Here is a 17,201-nt window from a genome sequence, read left to right as displayed (position 1 = left end):
ACCCTATAAAAACACAAAATTGTTACCGCGAAAAAACTCTCTCTCTCTCCTTTTTTAATATATTTGTAAATGTGTATATGTATAAGAAGGATAAACGGAAAAATAAAAAATGATACAAAAATTTTTTTATACAAAATTCAATTCCCAAAAGTGGCTTTTCCATAAAAAGAAAAAAACCAAAGAAGCTTTTAGTCAGATTAGAGATTATTAAATTTTGTCCTTCGTTTATTATTTCGTTTTTACTTGCGATTTTCTTCTTGTTTTTTCACATTTTTCCCCAAAAAATTTCTTAAATTTTAGCTTACATGGCACAAAGTGTGTATATATGCACTAATATATATGGTAGTAGGAAACAAGGACGCTGAGACTATATCACCAGGTTATTTAACACGCGTCATAATGATTTCACATGGTACAAAAATTTTTTTTTATTCACAGAAAACAAAAGTGTAGATGGTGTTTGTTTCCTTCTTTTTTATTTTAATATCCATTCATTGAAAAATTAAAAAGTTTTTAAAATTTTAAAATATGAAATTTTTTTTTTGATATATCGTATATGTTCCTAACTTGTATATAATATAATAAAATTTGAGTATGTACCGTAGAATACACGCAATATAAAGCATACTCGTAGATATAGATAAACATACTCGACTGGCTGTTGTGCTCTCCAATATTTAAAAGGAAGAAAAAACAAAACCTGAAATAAATATTTTCTCAGGTCACAGGTGTTCTATACGAATCATATTGTGATTTTTACCTTGATAAAATTTAATATAATTTTATTTAATATTCAAGAGTTTTATTTAATATTCAAGAGGGATGAAGAGTAAAAACAAAAAAAAAAAACACCAACAAGATATTGTCCTTACAACAATTTAATAAAGATTTATGTCAAACATTATCGACACTCAACTGGATTATATAAAGAAATTAGCATAATATATTAAAATTTTACTTCTCTTTTCTATACAATGCGAGTAAATAAGAAAATTACATTAAAATTGATTTATTATAGATGATTATAAAATGTTGAATAATGGGAATTTTTTAAATTAAATATTCATGAAATTTATTTTGTAGCCACATTGTAAATTTAAAATTTATTATTGAAAATTTGATAATTCATAATTTTTAATTCTATGATTTCTATACATTTATTATTTTTATTATAAAAATATTATAGCATTTCCTGGTTTATGTTCATGCTGCCCAATAAAACCACCAACAACATCAGTTACATCAACATCACAAGGATCACCACCATCATCAAATCATCCGGATCCACGTTCAAGTTCTGTAGCTGAATTAAGACGTAAAGCACAAGAGCATTCAGCTGCATTATTACAATCATTACATGCAGTTGCTGCTGCTGGTTTACCATTTCCTGGTTTACATTTACCACCATTATCATTACATCATGCTTTAAATAATAATAACAATAGTAATAACAGTAATAATAACAATAATAATAACAATAATAATAATAATAATATTAATCATAACAGTAATAGTAACAATAATAATAATAACAATTTAATTAATAATAATAATTTAAATAATACAAATCTTAATCATCACCATCATCATCATCATCATAATCAACATAATAATAATTTAATAATTGATCGAAAATCTGAAGCACAAGATATGACAACATCAACAATGAATGGTATTACAACATCAACTGGTAATAATAATAACAATAATAATAATATAACAACAAACAATTTATTAAATTCAAATAGTAATGGTAATTCATCAAATAATGGTACACCAACAAATGGTCAATCACCAGATCTTAAACAAAATGGTATTATTGAAAAAATTTCAAATTCATCAGATTAGTTTTATTTTTCTATATTGTAATTTAAAAACATAAAAAAAAAATTTAAGAAATAATTTTAAAAATAAATAAATAGTATTGCTATGCACATATACTCGTATAAATAGTATATAGAAAACATTATATAATATATTATTCAAATTATAAAATATAAATTTTAAATTTAAGTATTTTAATTATTAAAATAATAAAAAATATATATTTATCAAGAAAATTTAATAGTAAAGCAAGAAATTATATTCTAAACTTTTTGAATAACGTAAAATCGAACAGAAGAAATAAATTTTAAACTCTTTCATTTTATAATATTTTAATAAATTTCCATTTCCATTTAATAATATAGCTCTATCACTGGAACTCTATTTAGTTAGACCAGTAACTGTGGCACATATTGAATAAAATTTCTATTCAGACATCGAACTATTAAAAATAATTTTATAATTTTTGAAAACACAATTTCGGTACTTTTTTAATGCAAATCACAAAATTTTACTGTAGGCAAAACTTCATCCTCTCAAATGCGGGTGCAAAAATTTAAAACAAAAATCACAACATTATTTTTTTTTATTTTAGTATTGAAATACCAAAAGAATTCTGAATCACTTAATATTATTTAATCAAATGTACTCGAACTTATTTTTTAATTATAATACTTTTGATATTTATCTTAATTTTAAACCATAAATTTAAAATTATATTAACTATGTCCAATATTCACCATTTCTTTAAGAATAAATTGAACAAAATCGGGATATTATGACAATATTAAAATTATTCATATATGTTATAAATCGATTATCCATACATCCCTTATATTGAAAAATTTTATTTAATTTGTGTTTTTCTAAGATGGCCGAATAATATACTTAGTCTATTTATCTAACTCTTGTTGGTATTATAAACTGAGATTTCTTTTATTTATTTTAAAGAAATTTTAGAAAAATATAAAGTTAAAATTTGGCCAAATTATGCTCATAAAATTAGAAAATTCTTATATATTTTGTTTTTATTCTTTTAATTTTAGGTAATTCAAAAAATTTTCATAATATTTTAATAAAAAAAAAAAGAAATGAAGCAATCAAAATTATAAATAAAAAAAATAACAGCAATAAATCTTAAATAAATTGAAAAAAAAAAAATTTGTAAATTATTAATAATATAAGGTATATATGATTAAAATTATATACATATATATATATATATAGGAAATATATAATTCAATTAAATAATTTAATATAAGGTTTTAAATAAGAATGAATTATTTCAAATAAATATTTAAAAAAATGATCATATATATATATATATATATATAAAATTAAGTTAATTTTAATAGAATATTAAACGAATTAATATTACAATAAGAAATTTTATTCTAAATGTACATATATATATATATACAATTACACATATATACTTACTTGCATATGAGTTTCGAATCAAAATTTTCTTTAAAATTAATTTTTCTGTTTTCAATTTAATTTTAATATTTTCTTTCTTAAAATTCACATTTTATATTAAGTAGATATTGGATTGTGTATTGTACTTTATATTATTGCGTATTTATAATAAAAAGAACCAATTATTTCCGAATGTCCACCAGTAACTAAAATACAATATTTTCAATCAGTTTTTAATCACCACAATATAAGTATTTACATAAAATTAATTCTCTCTCATCATAATACTCAAATATTTCAAAATATAATTTGAGAATATTTTTTTCATTCTCAATTTTTCTTCAAAATCACAATTCTAATTCACAATAATTTTAGAAATTCCTTTTTTAATAAATTAACAATATTTTAAAATTAAATTCTACCAAATCACGATATTCATTCGTGCTCTAATTTATTATTTTCCTTGTTATTTATAAATTTTTTAATTCTAAATTATTCTAAATATTTTCTTATAGTTAATTATTTTCACTTCATTGCACATTCATTCTTTGTAAATTATTTGCTCTATTTTAAATATGAAATTTAGTTAGAATAAATTAATAATAATATTAATAATATTTAATTGAATTAAATTATTACATTACTAAATTATTTAAATTTAAAAGTAAATAGATAATAATTATATTAAAAAACAAAGGAAAAAAAAAACAAAAATTTTGATCTTTAAATATTAAGTTTTCAAATTTAATTATAATAAATATAAAAAAAAAAATAATAAATTAAAAAGATTATTAAAATATTTATCAATTTCCATAAATGTATAATATTAAAAATATTTTTAATTTTAATTTTTAATGTAAAACAAAAAATAAGAAAAAAAATATTAACCACAATATTTGAATCATTTTGAATATAGAAAACAACAAAAAAAAATATTATATAAAATAAAATCTAAGATTTTTGCATCTTAAAAATATTACAACTGAAAAGAAATTATAATAAAAGAAAAAAAACAACAATAAAACGCAAGGAAAAAATAATAATAAACGAAAATAATTTTTAAATTTAATTCAATCTTATATATTATTATATAATAATTATTTATTAAGTGAAAATTAAACATATATATAGCTATGTGTATATATAATAAATATATTTATGCATATAAATATCATATATATACATATACATAAAATGATTTATATCATACGATATTGTGCCATCAATAAAAAAAAATTATTATTAAAATTAATATAATTATTATTATTATATAAAATATAATTATTAAATTAGAGAGTATGAAAATAAAATAATTATTAAAGAAAAAATAATATTTGATAATTTATTTTTATTGCAGTTTTTTTTATTTTATTCATAGAGAAATTTTAAAGCAACATAATAATGGTGTAAGAATTCTAAAAGCAGCTTAACTTGAAAATATTGTTTTCATGAATAAAATAAAAACACAGTAAATGCAATTGTACTAAGAATAGACTTGGTTGACGTGACTGGTACAGTAGATCCACCGCACCCCAATTAGTATAAATGTGAAGTTTTGCTATATACCACTTATCTAAAACACCCGGTTCTCTTTCTTAAGATAAATAATAATCTATCTAAGTTCCCGCCACAATTGCTTTGAAATTGGATTCAGTTTTCGGATTACAAGTGATAAATGTAGAACATTGAATAAATATACTATAAAATGGGAATAACTTAAAAGCCTTATATACGAACATAAATTTACAAAAATTCGAGTTATATATTACTTATCTTTAGTTTTAGATACATGTATACTTGCAAAAGTATGTTTAAATCAAAATTGTTATATTTATGTACAATATTCTAAATACAAATACTCTCAGAATATGTAAAGCAATTAAAGAATTAATTAATTTTGATATTATAACTCAATACATTTAAAATTACGTTATTATTCATTTCATATATTTAATTGATTTCACAAAAGCAAGGTCATTACGCCTTCTTAATATATTCATATACAACAATTACGTTTTATCAATATATATATATGTATATATTGATATATATATTGATATATATATATATATATATATAGAGATATATATATATATATCAATATATCAATATATATATATATATATATATAAATACTTTTTATCATAAACTATAATTTAAAAACAAAATTTTAAATTGAATTTGAAAGCCTATAGCTTATTGCATTTTGATCACAAGTTTTTTCACAAATTTCTTTTGATGGGAAACGATTACGATTTCCATTACATCCACCATAAGCAAACTCTTCACAAGTTCCACTGCCTTTATTATAATAATATGATGGCATATAATAAAAGACACAATTACCTTCTTCTTTTGGTAAATTGCAATATTCTAAAAAATATAAAATAATTTTCAAATATAGCCCCTAGCTAATAAAAATCAAAAAAAAAAATATTTTACATATTCTTATAACAAAAAATTACCTTCACGCCATTGCTGTAATTCTTCAGTTCTAGGTGTAAATCCAGATATTTCATTTGTATTTATTTCATTAATACAATTTAATATAATTGTAAAAATTATTATTTTATTAATAATTTCCATTTTAACAAAAATTATATTTTATATTCTAAAATGTACAAAATATTAATAATCTACTTGATAACTAGAAATATTCAATTGTAATGATAACAATTTTATTTGATGTATACAAACCCGAAATATACATATATAATAATTATATAATTATGTGTGTATGTACATTTAGTATAGTAGAATACTAAAAAGCATCTAGTAATGAAATGAGATAACTAAAAGTGTTCTTCTTTATAATGAATTTTAAAATCTAAAAAGAAAAACAAAAATAATTACATTAATTCTATTCAATCTCTTTATTACGATAACATTGTCTTTTCATATATGTGTTATCCTAAAAGTATGCAAAATTTCTTATATTAATAATTACTTTAATAAAAACCAACTTGAATTTGTTACTATTAATAAAAGCTATGCTAGTAAAATTCAACAACCAACACAATCAACAATATTATAAACTTTAAGCGTTATTCCATTTGAAATTAATCAATTATAACATTCAGAAGGTATTAGCACATATTACTTACAACTTACTATTTTAAATAAGAAGGGAAACTAAAGAGAGAAGTGATTTTATTAGGAAAGTATAAGTATATATAAGTAATTCAAACTAGATATTTCAGCCAAAAATTATTATCCAGAATACAGTGTTTTTGTTTCAATGGAAAATTTAACTAAAATAAGAATACGATATTGTCATAGATTTACGATAATCCCACTATTGTTGTAATATTACTATAATTATAGGATTTAAAGAATTTTAAAAAGTAAAACTTAATTTAATCTTAATATTAGCCGAATTTTTTCAATTTTGTTAGATCTACCGAACATAAAACACTTGTAAGCCAATGCAATTTTGAATTCCTACGAAAAAATATTAATAAATTTATTCTATCGTATTGAAATCATTTTGCATTTCATCTAAATCTTGAAAAGTTTTAATGCATTCAACAAATTTTGTCAAAGAAAAATTTTAAAAATTAAAAAGCACTTAAGAATTTTTATAAACAAATTTAACAATTAGATACAACGCCAACTAACTATACGTATACCTTAATTTAACTTGTTAATTTTTTGTTAATTTTTATTACTTAATTACCCCATTTGCTATAATATTTTCTACTTTAATTAACTACATATGTAATCTTAAAATTCTATTTAAAAAAAACAAATACAAATCTTATATTTCATACCTTTTTACATCATTAATAAAATTTTCTCTCACTATTGTCTCTCTTTTTAGAAAATAAAATAGAAAACAAAATATTAGTGTCAAATTATGTAATTTAAAACGTACAATTAAATAATTTTTACAATAGATCTTATAATTGAAATTATTCATATTTAACACATTTATAATGCAAAAACAGGGAAAAAAAAACAAAATAGTACAAAACACTTCATTTTTATTTTCATTTTAATGATTTCATAAATTTCGCACTCTTTCGTGACCTTCCCCCATATATAAGTGTATAAATGACACTTTTCATTTCACGTATAATTTCTGAATTATTGAAATATTAAGACAATAGAAATAATTTAAACCAGAAAATCAATTGTCCAATCAACTTTAAGATACGTGAACTTTAAATATATTAAAGGTATTAATTTTTTCCTTACCATTCATACGCTTCAGCAGACGAAATTTGATTCGTTGTTTTATTTTAAAATTTTGTTCATCGATGAGGTTCAGTTTTGAGTTAAACAAGATTTTTAATAAGTAAATTTGCCAAATGTGGAGTGATAATAATTTAAAAATTACCCTGTAGCTTTGATAATATCCAGAAAAGTTAACTGTTTCATGCAGTTGGCTGCGATTTGAACGCCGGCATATTATTTATCTATCGATTCCGGGTTATTTTTCGAGAAATAATGTTAAATTCTACAGTAGGTTCAGGAAAATCTATGCTATGATTATTTATTTGATTATTCCGGAAGGCGTGCATAAACCGTTTCAATTCCTTTAGGCTTGAGAGGTTTCACAGATTTATTCCGCCCTATTATTTCTTTATTAATTTATGAGCAATTAACCGATTGAATAAAAATTCAAAATCTAATATTGGAATTTATTATAAACGAAAATTATGTATAATTTACCTCTTCACAAATTATACTTAGAAGCTAATATAATATAGAATCTTCTTTCTTCTCTTCCTACATAGTTAGGTTTTTTACGCAACAACCAACAAATTATTTAAAGCAAAATGCTTTGTCCAAGATATTTTTTTTTTGTTTAATTGAAATCGTCAAAGCCCCAAATAATTATAATTGTTGTGTCGCTATACACTTCCAATTCTATTTACATTTAAGTTTTGGACAATGATGTTTAGTTTAGAAATGCTTACTAAATATTTATTTTAGTTAATTTTTCAACAAATATTTACAATCAGAATTTTAACAATGTAAATAAAATTTTTTTTCTCTTATTGTTATTTTTACAACTTCTTTTCAACGGATGATAGAAAAACAAAATATTAGTTTTCTATTGATTGAAGTACAATATGCCATTTCATTTTTTTTGAATTCATTCAAAAGTGAAACAACTCCTAAAATCATAAATTTCAAAGAATTTAAATTTATTGAACTGAAAATATAAAAAGAAATATAATTTTAACCTATTAAAATACGCTGATTATATTGTTATCATCGCAAAGGGGAAGTTTGAAGAGCCTCTTTGTGACATACTGCAAAAAGGCCTGTGGGTGACACTAGCCTGATGTGGCACTGTGGAGATCAAACTCAATCCTAGCAAGATGACCCTGGTGCCCTTCACTAAGAGAATAAATCTTGAGCATCTGCGCACTATACAGATGTGCGGAGAGACAGTTGAAAGGAAAACGGAGGTGAAATACCTTGGTGTGGTATTTGACAGCGGGCTTCTTTGACGAAGACACGAAGAAGTGGTAAGGGTAAAGGCTACCCGGGCACTCATGGTGTGCAGGGAACTTTCCAGTAGAACGTGGTCCATCATGAGCTGGATGTACAACATGATGATGGTGCCACTCCTCACATACATGGCAGTTGCTTGGACAGAAAAGTTATACTTGAGGCAACAAGAAGAAACCTGGAACGTTTGCAGAGATTTGCACTCGTCTGCATCGCTGGGGCTATGAATACATGTCCAACAGCGTCAATGGAAGTGATTTTGGGACTAACCCTACTGTATCTCGTTGTCGAGTTGGCGGCGAAGGCGACCATTCTGCTCTGAGGGGGAGATCGAGAACGTCTCACCGGCCAGACTCCGCTTCTCGCATTTCCCAGCGATGACATGGTTACAAGATAACCCTCGAGAAAAACTTCACCTAGTTGCTAAACGACTGAAGGAGCTGGAAGGAAGATTTTGCGGGCTACACGGTCGGATCACATGTTATCGTGTGGTACACGGATTGATCAAAAACCTGTGAGGGGACGGGTGCGGCCGTTTAAAATTAGGTTTAAGGCCTATATAGCAGCTTCCCGAGCCTGTGAAGCCTGTTCGCTTTATTTGTTTTTGAGTTACCGTGAGATCGGACAGACGGACGGAAATGTCTAAACTAAGAATTACACGCCGAGCAAGAATATATATATCCACACCGGAAACAATTCCTTCAGGTAATTACAAATTCCATATCAAAGTTGATATATCCCTCACGAAGATGCACGCTACAATAATTAAATAATTTCAATCAAGAAACTGTTCTATGTTTTATTTGAAATGCTCGAATACATATACGAATTAATTGAATTAGAATTAAATTTTTCTAAGCTTATTATAAAATGCATAGTCTAACAGCCAGTTTAAGTCAGTTTTTGGTTAGATTTCATAGAAGTCAGATTATCTAATAATTTTAATTTTAAAAAATCTTGAAAAAAAAAAACGAATAACAATGAAATTTATTTTTGGTTTAATATTAGCAATTTTTGCTTTAATTGCATTTACCGGCGCTTCAAGACCAAGTATTGCCATATAGTTAATTTATTTATCAATAGAATTTTAATTTCGAATTACATCTCTTTCTAGAACATTGTGACTTACCACCTGAATCTGGAACATGTCAACAATTTCTTAAAGTATATCATTTTGATCCGAAATCAAATTCATGTAAAACATTTGAATATGGTGGATGCGGTGGTAATGGAAACAGATTTGATACACAATCATTATGTGAAAAAGAATGCAAAAAATAAAAGTTATCCGCTACCGTTAACAAGAACCTTTTAAGGGCATTAAATTTATTGTTTGCATATTGTGTCAATTTTTTTTTTTTTTTCTATGTTAAAATTTAAGTTTATTCATTCTGTTTAATATCAGATAAAGTAAAGATATTAATAATTTAATAAATTCATATTTTTTTAAATTAAGATGCGATATGGTAATTTTTTTAACGATATTTAACCGTGTTATCAATAAGTTAATTAAAAGGACATCGTAATTGCTTTATATAATCATTGAAATATAAATATCAAAATTTGTGTCATGAAAATTCGATTAAGGCGCCTCTATAGTTAGCGGCTCTTAAATCTAGAAATTTTTTTTCAACCTCAAGCTTCTTCAATATACAATTGCGTTAGTGTCAAATGAAATGAAATTCTCTACATCTACATACAAATGGCCCATATCTTTTCTAAGGTAAGAAAACCACTGTTTAAGACTACGTCAATGTAAAATTATAAATAACTACAAATTTACTATAATCAACTATAAGTCAATTTAATGTTGTTTTTGCAAAACTGATAACATCAAAGTATTTTTAAATTAAACTAGAAATATCACTTGAAAATAAAAATAATTTTGACCTTTATAAACTACGAGTATAAGACAAAATTGAGAAAAAATCTTATGTTGTATCACTATATAAGACTTCTTAAATTTGTATTTACAGGGGCATTCTTAATATTATTCATTACGCTAGAACTAAAAAAGAAATTTTAAGGTTCTTACAAATTAAGTTCAAAAATTTTTTAATTAATTGCAGCTAGCCAAAACCCCTTCTGAAGCATCTTAGTCGTAAGTGAGACCCTGCCTTGCATTCATACAATGAGTGCTCCATAATGTCGTCCATCCTAGAGAGAGACAGATCATCTCGCACTTTTCCTTGCCAGTGCTCTTCAGATGGACCATAACTACATCTTAAAAGATGTTAATGATTTACGCTAAACGCTACAAACGAAACCTTATAGTACAACTGTTGCAACCTCAAAGACTCAAATAATACACAGTAGGTATAAACTCAAACTATAGTAAGTAGGTGCGAAGTTCAGATGTTATGTAAAATATAATTTTTGCTACTTTTAACTACACCAACGAAAACTAACAATAACGATTTGGTAAAGACCCCGTATTTATAAGTTAATTCATATAATAATTATCAACTATTGAGGCATATGGAGAAATAAACCCACACACAACCCTATTTAAGTCATAACATATATGCATACGTAAAATTATATAGGAAATAAAAATATTTACTTTTATTGTGGTGAATTTTTTTTTTTCAGTCTAGAATTAGCTCTATAGCTTCAACAACATTTGAAATATTGAAAAATAAAAAAAATCGCAAAGATTTTAAATTGATATTTTCCTTTTCATATAAAAAAAATTATAATGAAACTTTCTATTAGTATTTTTATAACCTTGGCCCTAATCTATTTTGAAAGCGCTTGTGCAGCCCCATCGTTATCAGGTATCGTTTTATTTATTTTATTTTTATTATATTATTGTTTTTTTCTATGCTACAAAACTACGGCACTATACTGATAATTTTATTTATTTACTTTTAATCAGCAAAATGTGTTGAACCGGTCGAAGTTGGAACATGTTCTTTAAAACTTCCACGATTTTATTATGACACAAAAACAGATGAATGCAAAGAATTTCGATATGGTGGATGCCGTGGAAATAATAATCGATTTGGTACTAAAGAATTTTGTGAAAAAGAATGTAAAAAACCAAATGAAACGAAAAAAAATTAAAAGTTACAAATTCAATCGCCTAAATTTATGCAATATAAAAAAAAAATTTTAAAAGAATTACGTATAAAAATTTAATAATGGCGTTGTGATTGTTTAAATTATAGTTAATGTAGAACGCGCAAATAAAATTTTTTAAGAAAATAAATAAATATACAAGTATAAATTTTGATATTGTTTTAAGTGGGCAAATTTTAAATATTTAAAACTAAAATAGCTATGTGCCTATTCATAGCGTTTAGGTAGTTCAATAATAATGCAGAAAATTTAACAGCAAGTAAGAAAAAATGAGGCAAATTTTACTTTGAATTATAATATAGCCAATTTTACATTCAATTTAATCAGTGCATCCCTTCTGTCCAAAAACACATTGATGATACGATGTCCCCCTCTCAAGTTAACCCTAAAACAGACGGGCCGGCCTAGCAGAGCCGTGTGTAGCCGCAGTGCTATCTTACAATTGCAATGAAATCATCCAATACAATGCATCCCGCCTCGCTGGCATACTTTTAGAACAATACAAAGAGTGTATCGCCAGCTATGGTTGACTTAATGATCCCATTCTGTAGCATCCGGGTAACCCATCTACTCGTGGTCGCATAACGTTTGTGAAACAACTGGCAGACGACGTAATATGAAGGATCATTAAATGCAATTTCAATATCAAAGAAGAAATCGACTGCCCTTCTCGCACTGTTCTCGAGATCCCCTGCCAGACTTTGCAGAGGGAGTGTAATAGACTTTCTTGATTGATAGAAATATGCTGGGACTCATGCAGGAGATCGTACAACTTTCAAGGCATACATTCGAAAATATTTAAAAAACAACACCATTTTCTTTATGGTATTTATATAATATAATAAATTATTATATATTTATTCCCTTAATATTTAACTACAAATATAAAAAAAAAATGTTTTTTATTTTGAATTAATATGAAAAGTATGATTTTACATAATAGATAAAAATATATTTAATATAAAGTATTTTATTTAAAAAAAAAAATTAAAATAAAAACAGAAAAAATAAAGTGCCTTTATTATTTTAAGCATTCCTTTTCGCATTCCTCCCTCGATGCAAATTTATTACGATTACCGCCACAGCCATGATATTTGAATTTTTCACATTCATTTGTTCTCAAATTAAATGTCCACAACGGTACGTTGGCTCTGCATGGACCATCATTATATGCATGAGCTTCATTGCATTTTTCTATAAAATGTAGGTAATAAAGTAGAAAATATTTGATATTAAGAATTTGTTATATACATTTTAACAAAAAATATATATATACACGCTACTAATAATATTTTTTGTATTAAAATTTTACCAGACAATCTTATTTCTTAACTAAAATGAGTTAAAGCATTGCTAAATAACATTTAAAGCTACATTTTCTCATTAATTCAATAAAAGGTAATTAACAAATTGTTAATTATTTTTATAGCACCTACATTATATTCAAAATAAATATTATAAAAATAAAATTCTAAAAAATTTTTTATTATTATCAACTAATTCCGTGAATTATCTAGTACATTCTTAAAGATAAAATAAAATAGAAAATGAAAATTTAATTTTACAAAAAAAAAAGAAAATATTTATGAACTATATAACATGTAAATATGTTTAAGCACTTTTAATTGATAATTTGAGCTCAATTACAAACACAAATACTTATAAGTGCTATAAATAATAATAATGAACAAAGTTGCATTTCATGGATGTATGACATATTATTCGTAATTCAATTCACTTAAATATTCTATTGAATAAATTCAAGTACATAATTATTTAACTTAGTATATTAAAGTTTACAGTTTGTTTAAGTATATTATGTTTGCCGAAATTATAGTGATATTTATAGCAAATTTTAGTGCAATACTAATTAATAAAGATTTAATTCATAACTAAAGTTATAAATTTGCATGAAAGCCGATAGTCACTAATTGTGATTTTCCATATATTTAAAATATATTTTTCAATTAAGAAAAATTTCACTTATTATTTTAGAGGTTAATGAACTTAATTCATAAATAATAGGCAAACTTAAGTTTAATTAAATTTGAAATCGGTAAAACATATAAATGTTACGAGAACGCTTTTAATAGTGCCAAAATAAAATACCAACTTCGATAATTAAAATTTCATAATATTAATATTGCTGTCCCCGAATTACGAAAAGTTCCGTTCTTTCTCGAAGAACACATTTATTACTACAGCACTTTTATTGTATTGTTAAGTGAATTTCTTTTGTTTGATTGAAGATTTTATCTGACTGAATTTCATTGTACATATTTACATTTTATTTAATAACATAAATTTTCGATATGGTATGCCTGTACATAAACAGTCCATATATGTGCAGATTCATTGTACATTCAATGCAAAAAAAAAAACAAAATCCTCAAAATTTTTTTTATGAAATAAAAAAATTTAATTAATTGCATTGTATATAATTTTATTGAATATTTTACTAATATTGAATCATGTTTTTTAATATAATTTTAAATTAATTGAAATGAGGAATATATAATCGCCCTCTGCCCCACCTCAAAAATAATTTAATACAATTATAATTAAATATTATTTAAAATAAATAGATTTTTAACTAATAATTAAATTAATTTCGAATTTTTTTTATATTATTTTATTTTATTTTTTTTTTTCAACCAAATTCAATAACAAAAATTTTCATTCATATTTAATTTTTTTATTTAATTAACCATTTAAATAATTAAAAATTTATTTTTATACGCAATATTATTATTATATATACAATGTGATTATATCTTTTATAGCTTATATTATAAATTATTTTTTATGTATATATTTAATATTTTTTTTTTCTAATAAAAATTGAAAATATTTAAAATCCACCATATTTTCCATATACAATACGTTTAATAATACCTGTTTTTGCGTTAATTTCTAATAAATATATTGAAGATATAAAAAATAAAGACAATAAAAATTTCATCATTTTTTTTCTCGTTTCTTTTTCCGCTTTCTTGAATTTCTATTGAGAATTTAAGACAAAAATTCTATAAAGTATTTTTCAATATTCTTTTAATACCAATAAAAGAAGAATTCTAAGAAAAAGATCCGTACACAAAATCTAAATATAAACTGTTTGTTAAAAATGTAAGACGCAACATTTTATATAGAGCATCATCATAGTCTATAAAAATAAAGATAAAAAAGCATAAAAAAAAATTTTGATGTGGCCAGCACATAACCGACCAGTATAACCGCAATGTAAGATTATGAAAATGTGTTTCAAGCACTTGTTTACAATTTTAAGAACACTAGTAATCTTTTATTCCTTATAGTTAATATTCCTTGAAAAATATAGATTTGACTCTTAGTAGAGTTTCGCTTTGTGCCAAACTCGAAATTCCATAGAAATCAGAACGCAAATACATATTAAACTTCAAAAAATACCATTAATTAAAAGTTCATCAATCCGTGATATAGCCGAAATAAACTCATATATAAAACTTTATTATAAATCGATTCAGCCGAATTTGATGTACACGCGAGCACACACAGACTGACAGACCGATAGACCGATATCTCTCTAAAAATAGTTTATTTACGCTTCCCTACTGCAGAGAAATGCGTTCCCACCGAAAATTGGACATCCGACATACCATCACATAACCTCCCTTATTGTATTCAATCCAGTCGGTAAAAATAATTTGAGAAAACTCATAAGTGGTTAGGACTACTTAAGGATATTTTAAAGTTATTTGAACTTGTCGGATAAGGTTTCTTATAAATTTTTACATTATGTATTAGATCTGGCGGGTTTATCTATATATTTTCCATACCTGTCATATACATATTTTATGACAGGGGAAAATCGAATAAATTCAAAATATGTGTAACTTTATATTGCGCTTAGCCAAAAAAGCGTATGAACACCTTAATCCTGATGCAATTGAAGATGTATCAATTTTAAGGTAGATATATTTTTTTTCACATATAAAATGGATCAATACCTCGTTCTCCAAACAGCAGAACTACACAACATATTTCGTTATGACATTCTCAAAAAGTTTGTTAGTAAGCACCCCGACGCTAAATAAAGTTTCTTGGAATATTGGATTTAGAACACTAAGATGTCGTCACCCTACTGTACTCAGATACCAACTCAAGCCTCATCTTAATGATCAATATAAATAATTTACAGGTTTATAATCTACTGATTTATTCTAAAACTGATCAATTATAAAGTGAGTTAGTCTCATTTGAGAGACCACAAGGGTAAATAAAATCGCACCTTCTGCCCGAGAGAGCATTATAAATCCTCTAATTTTTCTGGCTCCTTATTTAAATTCGGTTTAATTTAATTTATCAAAATAGAATTAAATTTCGGCATTCCTTAGCGACCAACACTTTCATTATTATAAATGGAGAAATAAATTCGATATACACAACGTTTTTCATTAAAAAGAATTAAAATTATTAAAGAAACCAGTTTCTGGAGTTGACCGATTAAAATTTTTCAAGAATTAAAATCCAATTTTACACTTATATACATACATACATAATACATACTACATATTATCTACATTTTTATATATTTATGTACAACCTCTCTAAAATACAAAAACTTCATAATTTTCTTACTCTCTATTTGAGTGAAAATTGTGAAATGCCAATTAAAGTTCTTTGAATTTTAATTAAAAGAAAATATCATCACCTATACAAAAAATTTCTTTAATTTTTTCTAACATTCTAACGGTATCCATTAATTCAGTTATTTTTTGATCAATTTCAAATTATTCGATCAATTTCTAATTGAACTTTAACATTTTCTTCAATTTGGAATAGAAAGTTAAAAGAAAAATATTTTGCAAATGTATGTTATATTAATGCGTATGTATATATAATACTGTAAATATATGTATGTATGTATTTGCATATGTACATTAATATATTATTATCTAAGTGTATTTGGCATGAATGACATATCATTAATCATTGATTTTGTTATTATCTTATATTTTAATAAAAAATAATTATTCTATTAAATAAAAAAAATTATAAAACCACGTTTTTCTATCGGACTAAAATAATTTTTTTCTTTGCCAGAGTTGAACTGTTATACCGTCAAATTCGGAAACTTTAATAGGTAATTATATGTTTATTTTGGAAAATTTAAAAAGTTTAGAAAATAACAAAGTGTGACAGTTATCGTTCTCTATCGTTCTAGATTTTTCATCTCCCTCTCCTTTCATCTCTCTGCATCAATCCATATCGATCTTTCTCTCTTTCCATCATTCCATCCATATCTCTCCGTTTCTCTCGTATTCCCAATCTCCTTCTCATTTTCCAATTACATGCATATGTTATCAGATATCCACCTATCGGATGTTGAAAACAAAAAATAATTTGGATACAATAGTGTTAAAATATTGCACTGT

General features: G+C 24.5%; 4 protein-coding genes across 4 annotated transcripts in view; 3 read left to right on the top strand and 1 right to left on the bottom strand.

Annotated features, from left to right (window-relative positions):
• Window positions 1-1,929, top strand: part of LOC129608242 (uncharacterized protein DDB_G0292186-like) — a 142,113-nt gene extending 140,184 nt beyond the window's left edge. Inside the window, exon 8 of the mRNA XM_055519620.1 lies at window positions 1,187-1,929. Within this exon, the coding sequence (XP_055375595.1) occupies window positions 1,187-1,848 (662 nt within the window). The 3' untranslated portion in view covers window positions 1,849-1,929. The remainder of the gene's footprint in view (window positions 1-1,186) is intronic.
• Window positions 1,930-5,197: 3,268 nt separating this feature from the next.
• LOC129608404 (kunitz-type serine protease inhibitor 6-like) lies at window positions 5,198-14,886 on the bottom strand. The gene is made up of 5 exons (XM_055519890.1): window positions 14,683-14,886; window positions 12,820-12,981; window positions 11,658-11,716; window positions 5,709-5,835; window positions 5,198-5,616 (listed from the first exon to the last, which is right to left on the bottom strand). Exons 1-5 carry the CDS (start codon window positions 14,750-14,752, stop codon window positions 5,414-5,416), a joined length of 621 nt encoding a protein of 206 aa, XP_055375865.1. The 5' UTR covers window positions 14,753-14,886; the 3' UTR covers window positions 5,198-5,413.
• Window positions 9,606-10,161, top strand: LOC129608329 (kunitz-type serine protease inhibitor 2-like). The gene is made up of 2 exons (XM_055519787.1): window positions 9,606-9,756; window positions 9,821-10,161. Exons 1-2 carry the CDS (start codon window positions 9,687-9,689, stop codon window positions 9,985-9,987), a joined length of 237 nt encoding a protein of 78 aa, XP_055375762.1. The 5' UTR covers window positions 9,606-9,686; the 3' UTR covers window positions 9,988-10,161.
• LOC129608328 (kunitz-like toxin PcKuz3) lies at window positions 11,313-11,932 on the top strand. The gene is made up of 2 exons (XM_055519786.1): window positions 11,313-11,483; window positions 11,585-11,932. The coding sequence occupies exons 1-2, from the start codon at window positions 11,405-11,407 to the stop codon at window positions 11,770-11,772; spliced, it is 267 nt and encodes an 88-aa protein (XP_055375761.1). The 5' UTR covers window positions 11,313-11,404; the 3' UTR covers window positions 11,773-11,932.
• Window positions 14,887-17,201: the final 2,315 nt, after the last annotated feature.

Source organism: Condylostylus longicornis, unplaced genomic scaffold (genome assembly GCF_029603195.1).
Source record: "Condylostylus longicornis isolate FDR11 unplaced genomic scaffold, ASM2960319v2 ptg000031l, whole genome shotgun sequence".
Classification (NCBI taxonomy): Eukaryota; Metazoa; Arthropoda; class Insecta; order Diptera; family Dolichopodidae; genus Condylostylus; species Condylostylus longicornis.
This window is presented reverse-complemented; position numbering and strand designations above follow the sequence as displayed.